Below are 18,435 nucleotides of genomic sequence, written 5' to 3'. Positions count from 1 at the left end.
CACTTTGGGAGTAGTTCCTGCAAATGCATTAAGGACATCCTACAAACATTGTGTGACACTGGACTTTTATTTTCCTCGTTAAAGGTGAGCCATGTCTTTCCATTCCGGGCGAGGATGTCCCCGTGGTCAGGGGGGACCAGGAGCAAGAACTTCAACACAGACCTACCGCCCTCAGAACCTACGGCAGCTTCACCCACAGCAGCCTTCTGTACAATACCAGTATGACCAGCAAACTGCCCCTCCAACAACCTATTCAAACCCTCCCACCACGGGTTACATGCCTCCCAGGACAGACTTTGTGCCCTATCCTCCGCCAGTGCCCCCTTCCACGCAAAATCCCATCAGCCAGTGCCCCATGAGGCCACCGTTTCCAAACCACCAGATGAGGCAGAGCTTCCCGGTGCCTCCGTGCTTCCCTCCCGCTCCTCCCCCTGTGCCAAATCCTAGCAACGCTCCTGTGCCAGGAACTCCTGCTGGGCAAAGCACCTTTCCTTACATGATGCCTCCTCCCACAGTACCGCACCCTCCCCCCCCACCAGTCATACCACAGCAAGTCAACTACCAGCCTGTGTACCCCGCAGGGTATTCACAGCAATCGTTCCCACCACCTAACTTCAATAGCTATCAGCACAACTCTGGCTCCTTTCAGAGCGGCACTACCAACAGCAGTGGTGGCAGCAGCCATTTTCGGCACACGGGTCAGTACCAGGGAGAGAAGTCACAAAGTGACCGACGGTCTCCAGAGAGGAGCAAGCACTATGACGAGCACAGACATCGTGAACATGGTCACATCCACAGTGACAGGCATCGGTCCGCTACCCATGGGGATCGTCGGGATCGAGGCCGGAGTCCAGATAGGAGGAGGCAGGAAAGCAGTCGGCACCGGACAGATTATGACAGAGGAAGGCTATCGCCTCATCACAGAAGTTACGAGCGTAACAGGTAACTTCAGGTATCTTCTGCCTGTAGAGGGAGAGCTGTCATCATTGTCCCGTAGTATTTGTTTGCGTTGATGTTCTTCCCTCACCCTTGTTTTTCCCTCTAGCTCAGGAGGTAGCCAGTACTTAGATCTGAGGGAAAGAGCTATTGTTTTGACATCTTTCAGGTATGCTGCTTCTGCCTCACCTTTGCAAGCTTGGCAGACTCGTTGCCCTTGTCCATGGAGATAGCTGGAAGCAAAGAAGCTCTTGTTTGAAAACTGAGTGGATTGCTGAGTAGTGCTCTGCCCTCACGGGTATTTACCGTAGAAACTTATGCACATGTGGTGTGAAAGTAGAGTTGGCACAACTTTGTGCAAAAGACTATGTTCAGAGTTGAGCCTTACAAACCATTAAGTCTCAGCACTTCAAAATTCAAGATGTAGGTACCAGAGTTAGGGTTCCAGGTACTTGAATTTGGTCTTTCTTTGAGTAAGCTCTGTATTTGTAGAGAAGCAGCACTTGGAGGGGTTTGTAGTCTGATAGGTGCACGTATCTAATCCCTGTAGTGAGGTTTTAGTGAAAAGCATGTTGCTCAGCGTTCTTCATCCTGCTCTGTCCTCATCCTCTTGGGACACCAGCACAGATGTGTGCAGGCTTCACGGGACCTCCCAGTGGGTGCTTAGACCTGCCTGTGTGATTCTGTTCAGGATGAAGACTTCAGCAAGCCAGCCTGTGATCTCAAGAGAGGACTGAGGTGAAAATTAGCATACACCAGTTAATAGAAATAGCCAAGTTGTAGGCTGTGTTGACATGTTACGATTCAGATGGATGAGTGTGGACTGCTTATTTTGGGATGTATCATGAAGTTTCTGTCCCTTTGCTTCATAGACACAAACAGCTTGCAAATTGTGAGCTGACCTGATGCAGTTTGCTGCATGGTGTTTTAGAGCAAGCCATCATCAGTTAAAACTTTCAGATGTCTTAGATTTGCTCTCTTGGTGGCTCTTTTTGTGTCTAATGATCTAGGTCAGAATATTTGAAGAGAGATACCAGAAAGTTAAGTATCTAAATATTTAACAGGGCCCCTGGATCACATGCTCTAATTTTAGAAGCTCTAAGCTTTTTCATGTAACATGTGAACCATGAATTTACACATAGTTCCTGTGGAAATGAAGCTACTTTCATTTAGATATGCAGAGATTTAATTGAAGAACCTTAGACAGCTGTATTAAAAAACAAACCAACCAACCCAAACTTCACATTCAGCAAGTTTACTTTCATTTCCTAAAACTGAATGCAACTGGCATTAAGGCACTGGCCTTTTCTGTATGATGAGCTTGTAGATTTTTCTGCCCTTTGTAGGTGACTCAAATATTTGCCACTTGTTTAGATTTTAAATTTCAGTTTTAAGTTTTGAAAATGCATGTTTTCAGCAGCATCTTTCTCAAACACTTGTGGATTACTGCTTGAGGCCAACTGCTTCCTGGTCTACTTGGCAATGTATCTGCTTATTTTAATGATAACTGTTTGCCGCCCTTGGTGTGTTTTTTTGCACAGCATCCATCTCTCAAGCAAATCAGATGACATAGAATATGCTCTCTCTGAAGACTGAAATCCATGCTGAACAAGGCACAGGCAGAGAAGGATGAACGGGTGTGGGGAGGAACAATAGATAATTTGTATGAACTTTGTGCTTTGTAAATTTGCATTCTATTTGATGTTACGCATATGGAAACATACATATATATGTTCATAAATAATCTTGACTCATTCTGTTACCCTACCAAACCACCTGAAGCACATATTTACAATTGCTTATGTATCAGCAGACTCATTTACTAGGAGATTGGACAAATCCACAAATGATTGTGGACTAACGAGTTGTCAGCTATTAGCAGAGTATGGAAACTGCCTGTATGATCTTTGCTGCTTCATAAACATAGTAATTTCATAGAATCATTTAGGTTGGAAAGGACCCTTAACACAAGGACAGCCATAAACATAACACTGCCAAGTTCACCACTAAACCATGTCCCTAGGCACCATGTCTGCCTGTCTTTACCTCCAGGGATGGTAGCTCAACCACTGTTCCAGTGCTTGATAACCCTTTGGATGAAGAAATTTTTCCTAATATCCAACCTAAACCTCCCCTGGCACAACTTGAGGCCGTTTCTTCTCAGTCTGTCACTTGTTACTTGGGAGAAGAGACTGACACCCACCTTGCTACAGCCTCCTTTCAGGTCTTCTACGAAGAGAGCAATAAGGTCTCCCCTCAGCCTCCTCTTCTCCAGACTAAACAACCTCAGCTCCCTCAGCTGCTCCTCATAGGACTTGTTCTCTAGACCCTTCACCAGCTTCGTTGCCCTTCTTTGGACATGCTCCAGCACCTCAACATCCTTCTGGTAATGAGGGGACTGAATACAGTATTTGAGGTGTGGCCTTGCTGGTGCCGAGTACAGGGGGGCGATCACTTCCCTAGTTCCTACTGGCCACACTATTTCTGACACAGGCCAAGATGCTTTTGTCCTTCTTGGCCACCTGGGCACACTGCTGGCTCATATTCAGCTGGCGGTTGACCAACAGTCCTATGTCCTTTTCCCCAAGCCTTCAGTTAATTTAAAGCTCTTGTGCCCCAGAAATACGTTTGGGTTGTAGTTCTTTATGTGTATGTGCAAGCTGAGTCTTGTAGATGAAATTCATAGTTTCAGCGTGATGCAGATTTTCTGTGTTTATCAGTTTTTTTGTGTGTGCTTGAGGTGGCTGTCGGGAAGAGAGGGCTTGCCTGAAACACTTGAATGCCTTCTGTGCTTACAAAGCTCTTGTGCATGGAATAGGTTTTCTTCCTCTTTATTGAGGCATTAAGAATGGTTAAAGGTATCTTACCCTTTGCCATTCTTAATAGAAGAGGAAGAATGGCAACAAGTCCTGTGGTGAATTTACAGAAGTTACCTCTGTATGGTATGAATTAACCGTCATATTGAGATAGATGGCTTTATGACAAAGGCAGAAGAGATAGGTGATTGTCTTAAAAATTTCTTGAAGGTCAGCATTAAGAATGTCTAGGGTTCTAGCAGTCAGCACATGTATATCGTTTTGCATAACATGATCTCAGTCTGCTTCTGTGCTCCTTTCAGGTGTGTAATGTATCAAATGCCAGATTTCTCATTTAACTTATGTTTTCAACTCTCCAAGGGAACGGGAGAGGGAGAGGCATAGGCACTGTGACACCAGAAGATCACCATCACCAGACAGATCCTACAAAAAAGATTACAAGAGAGCAGGAAGGTAAGGAAGGTTACATTCACTCTCTTGTATATTTGAGGCTCTGCGTATCCATGCATGTGAGTTTTTGTGTATGTGCATATGTGCCTGGGTTGAAACTCAGAAAAGATGAGTGTCTTAAATTTATAACCATCTGTGTACACATGCAGATGTCAGTTATCTCAAGACCTTGTAGAGTTAGAAACAGGATTAATCTCTGGAGAGAGGGCTTCGCTGCTGTGTCCCAAAGACTTCTTGTTACACCTGCTTCCAGTCTGTAAAGTACCAAGATTATTTAAAGTCATTCTATGTTTAGATCATCTTTTAAGAGCTTTTTTTTGTATTGATATATAAAGAAAAAAATTCCTTCTGAATCCTGGATAGTTGAAGTCAGTGCAACATTATTGGCTTTGTAGGCAGAGGAGACAAAAAAAAAAAAGTTGCTTTCCTACATTCAGCTTCTGAAAGCATTACTCTTCTAATACATAAGGAATATCACAGGTTGTGTTGTTCAAAGGAGTGCCAGAGTTAGAGTAACATAAACAGTGTGGCTTATAGAATCATTAAGGTTGGAAAGGACCTCCGAGATCATCGAGTCCAAACGTTAAACTAACTGCCAGGTCCACCTCTAAACCATGTCCCTAAACACCACATCCACACATTTTTTGAATACTTCCAGGGACCGTGATTGCATCACTTCCCTAGGCAGTCTGTTCCAATGCCTAACCACTCTCTCTGTGAAGAAATTTTTCCTAATATCTAATCTAAATCTCCCCTGGCACAACTTGAGGCCATTTCCTCTCGTCCTGTTGATTGCTAGCTGGGAGAAGAGATGAACCCCCACCTCGCTATAACCTCCTTTCAGGTAGTTGTAGAGAGCAATAAGGTCTCCCCTCAGCCTCCTCTTCTCCAGGCTAAACAACCCCAGCTCCCTCAGCCGCTCCTCATAAGACTTGTGCTCTAGACCCTTCACCAGCTTTGTTGCCCTTCTTTGGACAGGCTCTAGCACCTTGATGTCCTTCTTGTAGTGAGGGGCCCAAAACTGAACACAGTACTCAAGGTGTGGCCTCACCAGTGCCGAGTACAGGGGCACTATCACCTCCCTGGTCCTGCTGGTGTCATGGTTTAACCCCAGCCAGCAACTAAGCACCATGCAGCCACTTGCTCACTCCCCCACCGGTGGGATGGGGGAGAGAATCTGAAGGGCAAAAGGGGAAAACTTGTGGGTTGAGATAAGAACAGTTTAATAACTAAAGTAAAATAAAAATAGAACAGTAGTAATAGTAATAATAACAATAATAATAAAAACAAGTAATAATAGTACAATAGTAATACAAAGCAAGCAATACACTCTACAGTTGCTCACCACTTGCCAACTGACGCCCAGCATGTCCCCCCAAGCAGCGATCGTTGTCCCTCCCCTGGCCAACTCCCCTCCCCACCCCCCGCTCATATATTGAGCATGACGTCATGTGGTATGGAATAGCCCCTTGGCCAGTCTGGGTCAGCTGTCCTGGCTGTGCCCCCTCCCAGCTTCTTGTGCACCTGGCAGAGCATGGGAATCTGAAAAGTCCTTGACCAGTTTGAGCGCCACTTAGCACCTATTTAGCAAGAACAAAACGTCAGTGTATCATTGACATTGTTCTCATCCTAAACCCAAAACACAGCCCCATACCGGCTACCAAGAAGAAAATTAACTCTATCCCAGCTGGAACCAGGACAGCTGGCCACACTATTCCTGATACAAGCCAGGATGCCATTGGCCCTCTTGGCCACTTGAGCACACTGCTGGCTCATATTCAGCTGGCTGTTGACCAACACCCCCAGGTCCTTTTCAGCCAGGCAGCTCTCCAGCCACTCTTCCCCAAGCCTGTAGCATTGCATGGGGTTGTTGTGACCCAAGTGCAGGACCCAGAACTTAGCCTTGTTGAACATCATACAGTTGGCCTCAGCCCATTGATCCAGCCTGTCCAGGTCCCTCTGTAGGGCCTTCCTACCCTCCAGCAGGTCAACACTCCCACCCAACTTGGTGTCGTCTGCAAACTTAGTGAGGGTGTACCCTATCCCCTCATCTAGATCATTGATAAAGATAGTGAACAGGACCGTCCCCAACACTGAGCCCTGGGGAACACCACTCGTGACCGGCCGCCAACTGGATTTGACTCCATTCACCACCACTCTCTGGGCTTGGCCATTCAGCCATTTTTTTACCCAGCGGAGAGTGCACTTATCCAAGCCATGAGCAGCCAGCTTCTCCAGGAGAATGCTGTGGGAGACAGTGTCAAAGTCCTTGCTAAAGTCCATGTAGACAAAGTCCAAGTAGCTTCTGTATAATCCTTCTCATAAAACTCTAATTCTTTTCTCATGCAAATAGTTTGTGGGCTATGTATTAAAACTTCTTTATATTGTAACTTTCAGTTGTGAGTGATGTTACTTTTAGTTTTTAGTGATGAGTTTCTAACTTTGGAACAAAGTTAAAATCATCTAGAATGCAAGTAGGAGTTTTAATCTAAAATAGCATATATTTTTTCATTCTAATTCTTGAATAACGTTTAAAATACAAAAGCACTTTAAATTTTAAGTCATTTTTTTGTAGTAGGTCAGAACTACAAAGTACTCTTTATGTTGCACGTTAAAAGCAGGAAGAGGCAATTGGATATTGCTGTAGCTTATATGATAGAATGATGCACTGATCTGAAGCAAACTATTTATTTTTCCTTATAAAACTGTCACTGTTAAAATAATAAAGAGAATTGCTTTTGTTTGCTTTTTCCCACTAAGCCGCTCCCCAAGCAGAGAGAGAAAGAGACCCCGATGGGAGGAGGACAGAGAAAGGTGGTCTGAGAACCAGAGCTCCAGCAAAGAGAAAAATTATACTGCTATCAAAGACAAAGAATCAGAGGAGAATGCATCTGAAAAAAACGAAGAGGAAGATGAGGAATTACTTAAGCCAGTTTGGGTTCGCTGTACCCATTCTGAAAGCTATTATTCCAATGACCCTATGGATCAAGTGGTATGTTTGTGAGAGAACTCTAAAATTACTGTACACAGTCCTTTATTGATTGTTTGATTACTTGATTAATATGAACCCTTCAGCAGGATCATGTTTTGTGTTACCTAATCCTTCTCTCCTGCCAACCATGCCAGTCTTTTAACCTTGTTAAGGGCTTTATTTGTTGGTATTCTCTATTTTCATCAGTTTCTTCTGTCTGTTTTCATTCAGATTAGTGGTACATGGAAGACAGGTACTTTTTTGTCACCAGGAGGGAAGGGTCAGTTTTTTTTTTCATTATACCTGTATTTGAGCAAAGATGCCTCAATCACCATATATTCCCACAACCTTGGAGAAGTTTTGTACAGAGGCAGGAAGTCAGGATTCTTTGTACTTGACAATAACACTTTCTGGTGGAGCAGTGATAGAGGAGGGGTGCTTTCTGTTTTTTTATGGTTTTGGGTTTTGGTTTTTTTCTTGGTGGTTGGTTGGTTGTGGGTTTTGTTTTTTCAGAATGACATGGAGAGTGAATTCATGGTGATTCAAAGCAGGCAACAAAATGAGCTGAGCTTTGTGTTTCTTGTGTTTGATAAAATTCTTCTTAATTGCAAAATACTTCCACAGGTCTCCTGTTCCTTCTGAACCTGTTGAAAATCAATGCTGAGCTATACTAAATATGCCTAGCCATAGTTCTGCTTTGTTAGGCCAAAGGTTTGATGATAATGCACCAGCAAATGAAGTAATTTCTCTGCTAATTCATCTGACTGAGCAATGTAATGGTATGCTAAAGCCTTAACAAGTATTTCCATGTTTAATTGAACTACACTGAGATCCGTCTTTCCCCCCCTTGCTTTTCATTGTGAAATGCTGGTGCATGTTGTGTTCATGTGCTGTTTCAACACTGTCTTTTTGTTGTTGTTCTGTTTTTTAATTAACAGGGGGACTCTACTGTGGTAGGAACAAGCAAGCTCCGAGATCTGTATGAAAAATTTGACGAGGAGTTAGGAAAGCGACAGGCGAAGGCCAAAGCAGCCAGGCCACCGTGGGAGCCACCAAAGACCAAGCTGGATGAAGATTTAGGTAGGCAGAAATGCTGACAAAGCTCTGAAATGGAATAATCTGTAGTTAACCTGTTGTTGACAGTTGTTTGTATTTAATAATGTCAGTAGGTTAATACGTGTTTTTTAAATCCTTCCTTTCTGTTGCATATCCATGGGAGTTTTACTGTTGCTTTTGACTGAAGTAGAGCTAGATTCTTTACCCAGAAGGCGTAAGGGTATCGAGCACTGCCTTATGCTAAAGTCTCTTCCATGGCATGAAAGCACCCTGAGCATGATCAGATAGGCCAAAACATCGTGCACAAGAGGCTTTGAGGAGCTCCTGGTCTTATATTTCTAAAAAGGAAGCGAGAGTAGTAGTGATAAACTCATATGGCTGCTTGTTATGGCACTGAGTTCATCTTTCTTCTGGATTGTATATTGGTTGTGCAGCTCTGCTTACTATGATCTTATGCAGAAGTATCAGTTTTCAACACATAGTTTGTCTGCATTGTCATGCACCACTGATATGGATCTTCTTGCAGTGAAATAAGTCATACTTTTTGATAGCAATTTGTCTACTCAGAAGTCAGTGAAAGCTGTTTTTCTTATTTTGTTTTGTGAGAACTGCTAGCTGTTCTTATACTTCCAGCATTTCAGTGTTTCATAGTGTGTTTTTCAGTCAGTTGCATTAGTTCAAGAAATTCTTAGGCATATCACGTTAATTTAGATACTCCACTGGGCTTGTGTTTTAACTGATGCTTCATGTCTACCCATTGAGTTGCTTCAGACTCTCATATCTGAACCTAGTAACTCTTTAAAAGTCACATATCAAAAATTCTAAAGTTGAATTACAGGTATATAATGACACGGTCAGTTACGTGTGGGCAGTATGAAAAGATACAAGAAAGATGAAAGAAAAATAATAAACACAGATTAAATAAAATGTGAATTCCACTTTTGTAAAGGAAGCACCTTTCTCACCTTTTTTTGAGCAGCAGATTTGCACATATTTAAATTCACTGAAGAATCACTATCAGAGTTAACTGCAGGGTTTTTCAGGAGGTGTATTTTCATGTGGATGAAGCGAGGACAAAACTACTGCATTCTACATACCTGTGTAAAACTTCATCAGATCTCTGCAGTGAGAGTTCCTTTGCTGCTCCAGGCTAAAATATAGGGCCAAGAGCAACTTCTGTGTGTTTCTTTTTCCACTCTTTCTGGAGGACCCGAAGGCTCTATGTTTACACTGGTCCCCTGGGCTGACTTGGTGTCTGTGCTGGCTTCTCCTACAGCCACGCTTCTGTAGTGTCTATTAGTTTGTCTTATTTTGTACTTAAGTAAATGCTGTCTCTGTTCTGTCTTGCGTTAGCGGTACTTGTGTACTGTAGCGAGATAGCGATGCACTTGAAAAGCGCTTTTAGGTCATGAAAGGCTGATTTCAGTACATGAAATCCAAAAGTTCTGCATTGGTCTTTCAGAATTCCAGTTTACTCTCACAGGTCCCACACTCATTTTGCACCTAAAATTAGACTTATACAACTGATTAATGTTTATCAGAGAACTTTTAAAACTCAAGTGTTTGTGAATATTTGTAGGAATATACGTGTATGCACATTCAGACAAAGCTTGATTGCAGCTGAGCATATATGACCTATGTAAACCATATGTCTCAAGGACATATTTTAACACCACCTTATGCTGAATTATGGACTGTATAAAAATACGTCTTGATTTTAAAAAGAAAAAAAAGGAAGCATATTTTGCTAGTAATATTCTCTCATTTTCTCTCCTTCTTTTTCTTTTAACTAAGGAGAGTCTTGTATTCAATAAATACACATATTTTAAACCACAGTTTCACAGTATTTCAAAGCACTGGCAGTGTAGTAATATCTTTTCTCTTAAGTCAAAACTTAGAAATGGAAGAAATGTTGCATCCCTCCTTCCAAGAATAATAAATCTTACTTGCTTCATGCTATATGTCTTGGCTATGAAGGCATTTATTTAATTGGGAGCTGAGATCATCTGTGGAAATGACTGACATTACATATGTAGTAAAGGGGTCACTTGTAAGTACCACAGGAGGTTAGAGATATGTGAGACTGGGCTCTGGGTTGTTTGTGGGTTTGGTGGGTTTTTTTACTAAGTCCAGACACTTATTAACATTACTTTGACAAGACCACAAAGGAGACATTTTAACAAGTCTAAGACCATCTTCTGTTTTTTTTTTTTTTTTTTTCTTTAACGTTGTTCTCCCCTCTGATATATGAGAAAAATTGTTTCAGTTAATACAAAGAAATAAGTCTTAAAAAAAAGTAAGGAGGAAAACTCACAGAACAGGGCTTCCAAAAAACTTATGGCTTGATTCACTCAGCTAGTAGTTCCAGGTTTTCTTCTTGTCTGTGGTTTCTAATAGGTGATAATGAATTTATTAGAAATAATTGATTTTGAAAAATGAGTCTAGCAGTACATGTTCTATAATAATGCTATCCATATGTGCAGTTTTGTAACTCTTAAATAGACAATATCTTGCTACAGACAAGCATTTGTAGGTAAAATAAGACTAGGCATAAGCACTTTGCTCATAGCAAGCAGAATTAACTTTTAAACAAGCGGTTCTGCTTAGCTCATGCTAATGACCTTATGTGTATTCTTCTTTTCTCTCTCTCTTTTTTTGCCTTTTTTTTTTTTTTTAACTTTATGGTCACACTTGTGTTTGTTATAGCTCTATAATCTTTAATGTCAAGTAACTGAAATTGCTCTTCTACATGTGATCAGTGGTGCTCCTGGACATCCGAACAGCAATCTGATGCATGCAAACAGGTGCAGTTGTTGCAGGCATTTAATATCCATAGCATTTGCTGTCATTTTTAAATAAAAATGCAGTTGCTGTCCCTCTTCTCGTTAGTGTGAATGTCATGCACAACTTTAATAACTTTCAGTATGCCACACTTAGATATGTCATGTCAGAAAATGCATTGCTACTGGGGAGGAGAGTGTGTGGAATTATTTTTCAGCTGACTTTATTTTCCCTGTGTGAATCAGAGAGCTCCAGTGACTCAGACTGTGACTCTGAAGATGACAGCAGCTGTTCTAGCAGTTCAGATTCTGAAGTTTTTGACGTCATTGCAGAAATTAAGCGTAAAAAGGCACACCCTGATCGTCTTCATGAAGAACTGTGGTACAATGATCCAGGACAGGTACGGTGAAAGGAAAAAGTACTGTGTGTCTGAAAGTCAGTCTTCCCCGTAGACCTAAAATTTTACATTGTTGTCAAACATGCTGAGCGCCATCTATTTCGATACGCATGTTTTACCCCCCTTTTCTCTCTCATCTTCTTCAAAGCACTTCACTTTTGATTTCAAGAGTGTGGTTCCAGCTCATGAATCCTGGGGATTATTCAGATGGAATCACGTCTGAACGTGTTAATAAAACCTGGATTGCTAGCAGTGTACTAATGCTGTCCTCTTAGCCCTGAGATAAAAGTACACAGATGAATTCTAGGATGGAGAAAAGGCAGCATGTTTACCTCCTTTACAAATTTTTCACCTAAAAGCTTTCAGCTCATAATGATAAATAATGTTTTAAATATGCGTTTAATGCTCTTAATTTCTTGTCTAATGGTTCTTTTGTAATTCCATGGAGATTATAGTTCTCATTAAATGTAATTGCTGAGCTCATGAAGTGTTGTTTTGAATGTATACATTGCACAGAAGACTAGTTTTTGTTTGCAAATTTGCCATCTTCATCTTTCTTACTTAAATATTTTACAGTCTATTCTAACTCATTGTCAAATGGCATGTCAGTAAATTTATTTATATGGCACTTTGTGTGATGCATGAGTTTAGCATGCAACAAATCATAATGTGAAGAGATACTGCAATGATTATTGCCACTGTGGTAATTCAAAGGTCTGTTGAATATTCTATCTCTGACTCATGTTTATGCTTCTAGTTAAAAAAAAAATAATTTGACTGATCATAGCTAGCTGGTTTTGTTTATATGGAAAAGAAAATTAGCAAACTGTTCAGATATTTAACTGAGAAAAATTGTGTAGCTCTTGGGCACACTTCAAAGTAATGTTCTAGGCCAGAATATTAGCTAAATAAAAAGAAGTGGAGTAACTGTAGGATGAATAGATTAAGCAATGTGTGGTTTATGAGTTTCCTGCTGAAAAACTTTCTTTCCCAAAAACTTTCTTGAGACTGACTCTTGATCTTTATTGACAGGGCTGAAATCGGATCATGGTGAGCTTGTCAGTGCTGTACAACTTTTCAGTAGATTTTATTTGAAAATGTTTGAAGTTTTCCTAGGTATTTATCTGGTATGCCAGAATGCTTTCTAGCTATCACTACATAAAACAGGAGTGATTGCTGTGCACACTGGCACATACGAGTACACCGTCTGACGTGGAACTAAATTTTTAGGATGGATCTTCCCAAACCTTCAATCTGAGCAGTGTGTTTGTTACTTTGGATAATCTCCAGCAGTGCTGGCTGTTGCCAGAAAATAAATTGTTAAAACTGATGCCACCACAGTGGCCTTCTGCTTACAAGCATTATCTGCTTGTTTGTGTTGCCTGTTGGCCGGAGGAAGTTAGAATCCATTGCCTTAGTTTATGTAAAATTGTGATCTTTCAACATCATTTTATCATCACTTCATGATTGCTCTTCTGCATTTTTTTCCATGAGCTGTGTCAGTAGGAACAAGGTAGATATGTATCTGACTTGCTTCTCAAGTCCTGGGCTTTACAGGTACTTCTCATCTCCCTCAGTTTCAGTCTGTGCATTTAATGTAACAGAGGCAGTGTTAGTGCTGAACAGCTCTAAAAATTAAGGATGAGATTTTCAAAAATAAGTGATGATTATTTTAGTAGCCTCAGTAGGCCCTTATTTTTTGGGGAGTGATGAGTGATTTGCCGTTGACTACATTTTTTAACTCTCTTCCACTTTGTGGCTGTCCAAGCCAGTGAGGAAGTATGCTTTTACCTACAAGCATGATTCAATTTCATTGAGCCTGTACTTTCTTCAGGGGTCTCAGAGTGTGGAGCAAAAATGTGTGAACAAAAAGCTGTCATGTCACTGTTAAGGTTGCATGACTAGTTCCCAAAAGAGTAGAGAAGTGCTCTACTTCTTATGTTCCTTTGCGTGTATGCACTGTGCCAGTCTGAAGAAATTAAACTGAGATTAACATTCAGAGAATTAACATCAAAACTAAAAAGTTGCGTCCCTCTCCCAACTGTCTGAAGACTACATTAACAGCAGTTTGGGGGTTCCTGCTTCCTGAGGTATCTTCACATTATATCTATTTGCTGATGATAGTATTTAACCCCACCATGGACGCTGTTTCCATTTTCAGACTGCTTATAATGGCATGGAAAGTTTTGCTGGTTTTTGTATTGCACTGCAAGGTTGTTGGGTTTTTTCTAAGTCTAAAAAGAATGATTCAGTTCTTGGATTCAAACTTTGAAAAACTCCATTAAAGCCTGGGGTTGGGAACTTTTTTTGTTTCTCTGGTTTGGTTCTGTTTTTTTTTCTGTTGGATCTCCTCAATGGGCATGATGTTAAGAGCAGAAAGCTTTAGGGTATTGCAGTGATTAATGTCTGCATTGAACTCAGTCATAAAAGTAAAAAGAAAGACACTAGCTGTATACTGTGTGCAGTGGCCCTTTTTGATATAGCTACTTGATGCACTCATACAGAATACTGAAGTGGATATTTTTTCCCCCCTTCCTCTTTTTTACTGATCTGTTTGCAGGATGCATTTGAAGTGCTACCATTACTTTAAAGTAACAAGTAAAATCTTCGAATGGTCTGCTTTGTATACTTTTGGTGATAGCCTTGCCACATGGCAGAGGGGTTAATCAAGGACGGGATTTCAGTCAGTGAGCTGAGTGGAACTCTTTGAACATGGATATTTCAGCATGTAAATATTTGCATGTGCATGTTTAGGACCCGAATCTCATTTTAGACAGGCAGTGTGCTGTTTGTATGTATAAGAAATGGAAAAGATGTATATGATAGTAGAGTGGTACAATTCTGTTGAGAGCATTTTTCCATCTTGTGCTTCTGAAACAGTGATGAAGTTCTAATGCTATTTTGCAGTTTTCTTACATTAGTCTATACTGTTTTCAGTTTTATTGGCTTAAGAACATCCACTTAATCTAAGCATGACAGGCTTTTAGAAGCATCAGCACTCTGGGCATTAAAACCAACATACTTTTCCAAAACCATTTTTCAATAAAAGCAGAATCCTATTTTGTTTTTGACAGATGAATGATGGACCCTTGTGCAAATGCAGTGCTAAAGCCCGACGAACAGGAATAAGACATGGCATTTATCCTGGCGAAGAGGTAAGTAATTCTAAGAATTGCAATTATGAATACAAACTTGCTGCTGTAAACTCATACTTGGGTTGATTTGAGGTTTTTTTCCCCATGATTTACAGGCTTAGTAAAAACTCCTGTGCAACGTTAAATCGCTTAGTTGTGTAACCTCATATTTAAAGCACAATACTGGTAATGAAATCTACCTGAAAACTATGGAAAACTTTTGCTTGTATTTGTTTAGTTTTAGGGGTTTTTTTCAGTTTCTGAAACACAATTACATTAATAAAAAAGAACTTGTGGTCAAAGATCTACCATCTTCAAGTGGATGAGTATGTTATGAGGGCCCTCTTTGTGAAGGGATTGCTTTAAAAGTAAAAGGAAAAGTAAATAAAATAGTAATTCTGCTTCCGGCATGAGCAGGAAGCTTGTCAGGAGGTGTTCTTACCTTAGCACTAGAGCATGTTTGCACTGTAAACATTCCTCCCCACATTGTCTCTAGTGTTTCTCTTGCAGAGAAGGAGGGAGAAAATTTTGGCAGGAGAAAACTGATATATAAAATTTGCTGCATGAAGGCCACTGCTCCCTGGGGCAAGGCCAGCTGGCAATGTGAGGTTTTGGAAAATCTCCTAGGGTATGCTAGTCTTTACAGCGTCCTGTAGATAAAACTGCCTAGCTTTAAACTGGCTGGTTTGTAACCGTCTTGTTGCAGCGGTGAGGAGCTTAATTTGGGGCTGAACATCCAGAGTAATTACCCTACTTATTAGATGGGTTTTGCAAAGTGCACAGAGCTGTGCAGTGGTGTAGCTATCTTGCCATTGCCATCAGGCCAACTTTTGTAATGCTCTTTAGAGTAGTACCCTGCTTGCTGCAGTGATATTTTTTTTTTTTTTTTTTTGCCATGCAGACAAATGTGTTCTGAAAAGGCTGGTGGCAGCCTCTGAACTGCAGAAAATTGGATATAGGGCATAAGAGAAACTGATTTTGTCTGACTGCTGAAGATTTGTAGGTCTTTAAGCCGGACTGCTTCAGAACAAGCTGGAAGAAAACATGAATCCCAGGCATTTGGTGGTGCATCAGAGTGCACAGAGGGCTGGCTGCCTTTGGACCTCACAGGCAGGCTTTACAACCTGGCAGACAGAGCAGGGTTACCAGAGCTGCCTCTTGGTGACAGACTAATCCCTTCTCTTCAGGCCCCAGATTTGCCCCAAGCAGATGAGCTGATACCTGTCTACCTTGATAACATACTTTGAGATCTTCTCATGTGAGGTCTAGGTTCCTTTTTGTAAGCTTTTAAAATCAGTTTCCTGAAACAAATTCATATAAAAGAGGAAATTAGTCTGGTATGTAAACAACTAACTGCTGTCTGTAAGAAAGATGGAGAGTCAAATGGAAAATGAAAAAAATTACAGCAATGTTTTTCACCTTTTTTTCCTTTTGAATAGCTTTAAAAATATTTCTGAAAGTGAAAATGTAGATAAGGCCCCACTTTCCCTCTTCCCAGAATCCTTAATTATGACTACCTGCTTTTATTTAATTTTTCCTAGTGCATATTTCATGGCTATTAGAAATGCTTTATTCTCTCTTTTAATCTAAATTTGCCTTGACTCTACACATAATTCTACTTATCTCTTTCTTTAAGCCCATTAAACCATGTCGCCCCATGACCAACAATGCTGGAAGACTATACCACTATCGAATTACTGTGTCGCCTCCCACAAACTTCTTAGTAAGTACTTCATAAATAATTCTAACTAGGATTCTAATTTTGTTTTCAGTGATGGAAGTAATACTACTTCTTGTTTACTCCATGGTGGTTTTGTTTGCTTTTTTTAGACAGACAGACCTACTGTTATTGAGTATGATGACCATGAATATATCTTTGAAGGGTTCTCGATGTTTGCACATGCCCCACTAACAAACGTAAGTATGCTCATTGCTACAGACACGTGATTTTTTTGGAAGGCAAGCTGTTTCTGCCCTGAAGTACAACTTCTCTAAAACAATGGTACATGTATGTTACAAACATCTCGCCAGCACTGGGGACGTGGGAAAGACATTTGTGCTAATGAGTCTCAGGTTTTGTCTTGACTAATTGTGGTAGGCATTGTCTTCAAACTGTGACTGAGACTGTGATGTGCATCAAAGTAACATTTTTACATGTTTCACAGTTTGGAAGTGAAATAAACCATGGAATAAATTGTTAAAACTGTTAATTGGATTTAAATTGGATTAGGAGGTTTGTTAAGTTGGAAAAGTTTAGAAAACAGCAACAACAACAAAAAAACGTTTTCCCTTTATTAAGTGACAAAAGGACGTTTTTCAGAGATCCGCTCGAAAGGGATTTCTCTTTTCTAAAAACTTACCTGGGTGTATCCACTACTTTGTAGCATGTGTTCAGCTTCTTCAGGAGCTAGGCAAGTTATGATTTTTATTAAAAGTTGTAGGTATTTGAAGGCAATTAATTTTGTGTTTTGAAATATAAGAAAAAAAGCACAATCGGTACTTGACTGCCCTGCTTTTCCAACATAAGCTGTTAGCCGTATCTGAATGAAAAAATATGCAAATACTTAATTTCTATACATTTGAAGATTTTTTTGTTATCTTGATATTTCAAGAACTGTTTTTCTTTAAATGTTGTAGGGTTTGTTTCTTTCCTTGGTTTTATACCTATTACTAGCTACACCACCAATGCGAAAACCCAGTGTAAGAATGGTTATCAGTACAGGACTGGGATGTAAGAATACTGGAACTGAGAGGCACAAGAAGAAAGCATTTTTTTTCGTGACAATTTGCTTGCATAGTCTATATGACAGCATGACTTTTGGTAAGCAGGGGAAGGGACTGTAATCTTGATGAGAAGTCAGCAAGAGGGTAGAGTTCAGCCTGTGGGATTGCAGCGTGAAGCAGTCCTTCCAGGTAGCATTAACAGCCTTGGGGTTCAAGGCAGATTTGTCCCGAGGCTTTACATTTTCACTTTGCAAACAAGCAAAAAGGAACAGTTTTGTTTTACTCCCATTAGAAGGGAAAAAAGACCACCTTATTTTTATAATTTTTGTGTGTACTGCATGACAGGAAGGCAGAGTTATGGAAATCTTTAATATACAGAGAACAAGGAAAACTCTTCTTGTCTGACATGAGTAGTTAGTGAAGACATTGAGCTTACACTTACTGTAAAGTGCATGTGTGGTTTTTTTTTCTCATTCCAAATAGGGGAAGTGATCAGCAGCAAATTATTACTTTTTTACAGAGTTGAATACAAAACAACACCACATTGTCAGTTCCTGTTACTAACAGATATAAAGCCCTTTGGAAGGAGTCTCTTGCTGTCTTGAGATAATTTTTGGCAACATAAAAACTGCTGTTTGAGAAACATTTTGGAACATATGTGATAAAAGGGAGGTGACAAAGGGTAGCAAAAATAGAGATCTGAACACCAACGTCTCTGAATGAACCAAATTTCTGTAATTTGAGGTCTTAGCTTTGCACCCGGTTAGAAGTCTTACTACTGTTATTACTGTTACACAGTAATAACTGAGGAGGTCAGATATTAGGGAAAATGATTAGTGTATGGTCATATGAGAAATTATAATTTTCTTAATATAACTACCAAAACAATTTTGTAGTACCAACCACATGTACCTTTGCTATGTATTTGCTTCTGTGTTTGGAACTCTAATTCATGGAGATTTTTGTCGTGGTCGCTTCTCTAAAGCATTCATTTTCTATTCAATACAAAGAAAAATACCCCAGGCTACAGAGCTTCTGAATCAGAATATCCTCTCCTGGTTGAACTTACATGTTAGAAAGTAAGCAAATGCTCTCTGTGTTTTCATCTTTTTTTAAAAGCCCTGCTGGCTTAAATGTGACAAGTTTTCCTCTTGGATTCTAAATGGGACA

The 18,435-nt window shown here is 40.3% G+C and overlaps 1 protein-coding gene across 3 annotated transcripts in view; it reads left to right on the top strand.

The window, feature by feature from the left end:
- Window positions 1–18,435, top strand: part of DROSHA (drosha ribonuclease III) — a 77,368-nt gene that overhangs the window by 2,682 nt on the left and 56,251 nt on the right. For all 3 annotated transcript variants that reach the window (XM_087761366.1, XM_087761372.1, XM_087761380.1), the window contains exons 2-9: window positions 85–942; window positions 4,113–4,205; window positions 6,963–7,194; window positions 8,112–8,253; window positions 11,256–11,410; window positions 14,482–14,562; window positions 16,178–16,264; window positions 16,372–16,458. In XM_087761366.1, the coding sequence (XP_087617492.1) occupies window positions 92–942; window positions 4,113–4,205; window positions 6,963–7,194; window positions 8,112–8,253; window positions 11,256–11,410; window positions 14,482–14,562; window positions 16,178–16,264; window positions 16,372–16,458 (1,728 nt within the window). In that variant the 5' untranslated portion in view covers window positions 85–91. The remainder of the gene's footprint in view (window positions 1–84; window positions 943–4,112; window positions 4,206–6,962; window positions 7,195–8,111; window positions 8,254–11,255; window positions 11,411–14,481; window positions 14,563–16,177; window positions 16,265–16,371; window positions 16,459–18,435) is intronic.

Source organism: Nipponia nippon, unplaced genomic scaffold (assembly GCF_047370975.1).
Source record: "Nipponia nippon isolate SJK-2023a ecotype South Korea unplaced genomic scaffold, ASM4737097v1 scaffold_1, whole genome shotgun sequence".
NCBI lineage: Eukaryota > Metazoa > Chordata > Aves > Pelecaniformes > Threskiornithidae > Nipponia > Nipponia nippon.
This window is presented reverse-complemented; position numbering and strand designations above follow the sequence as displayed.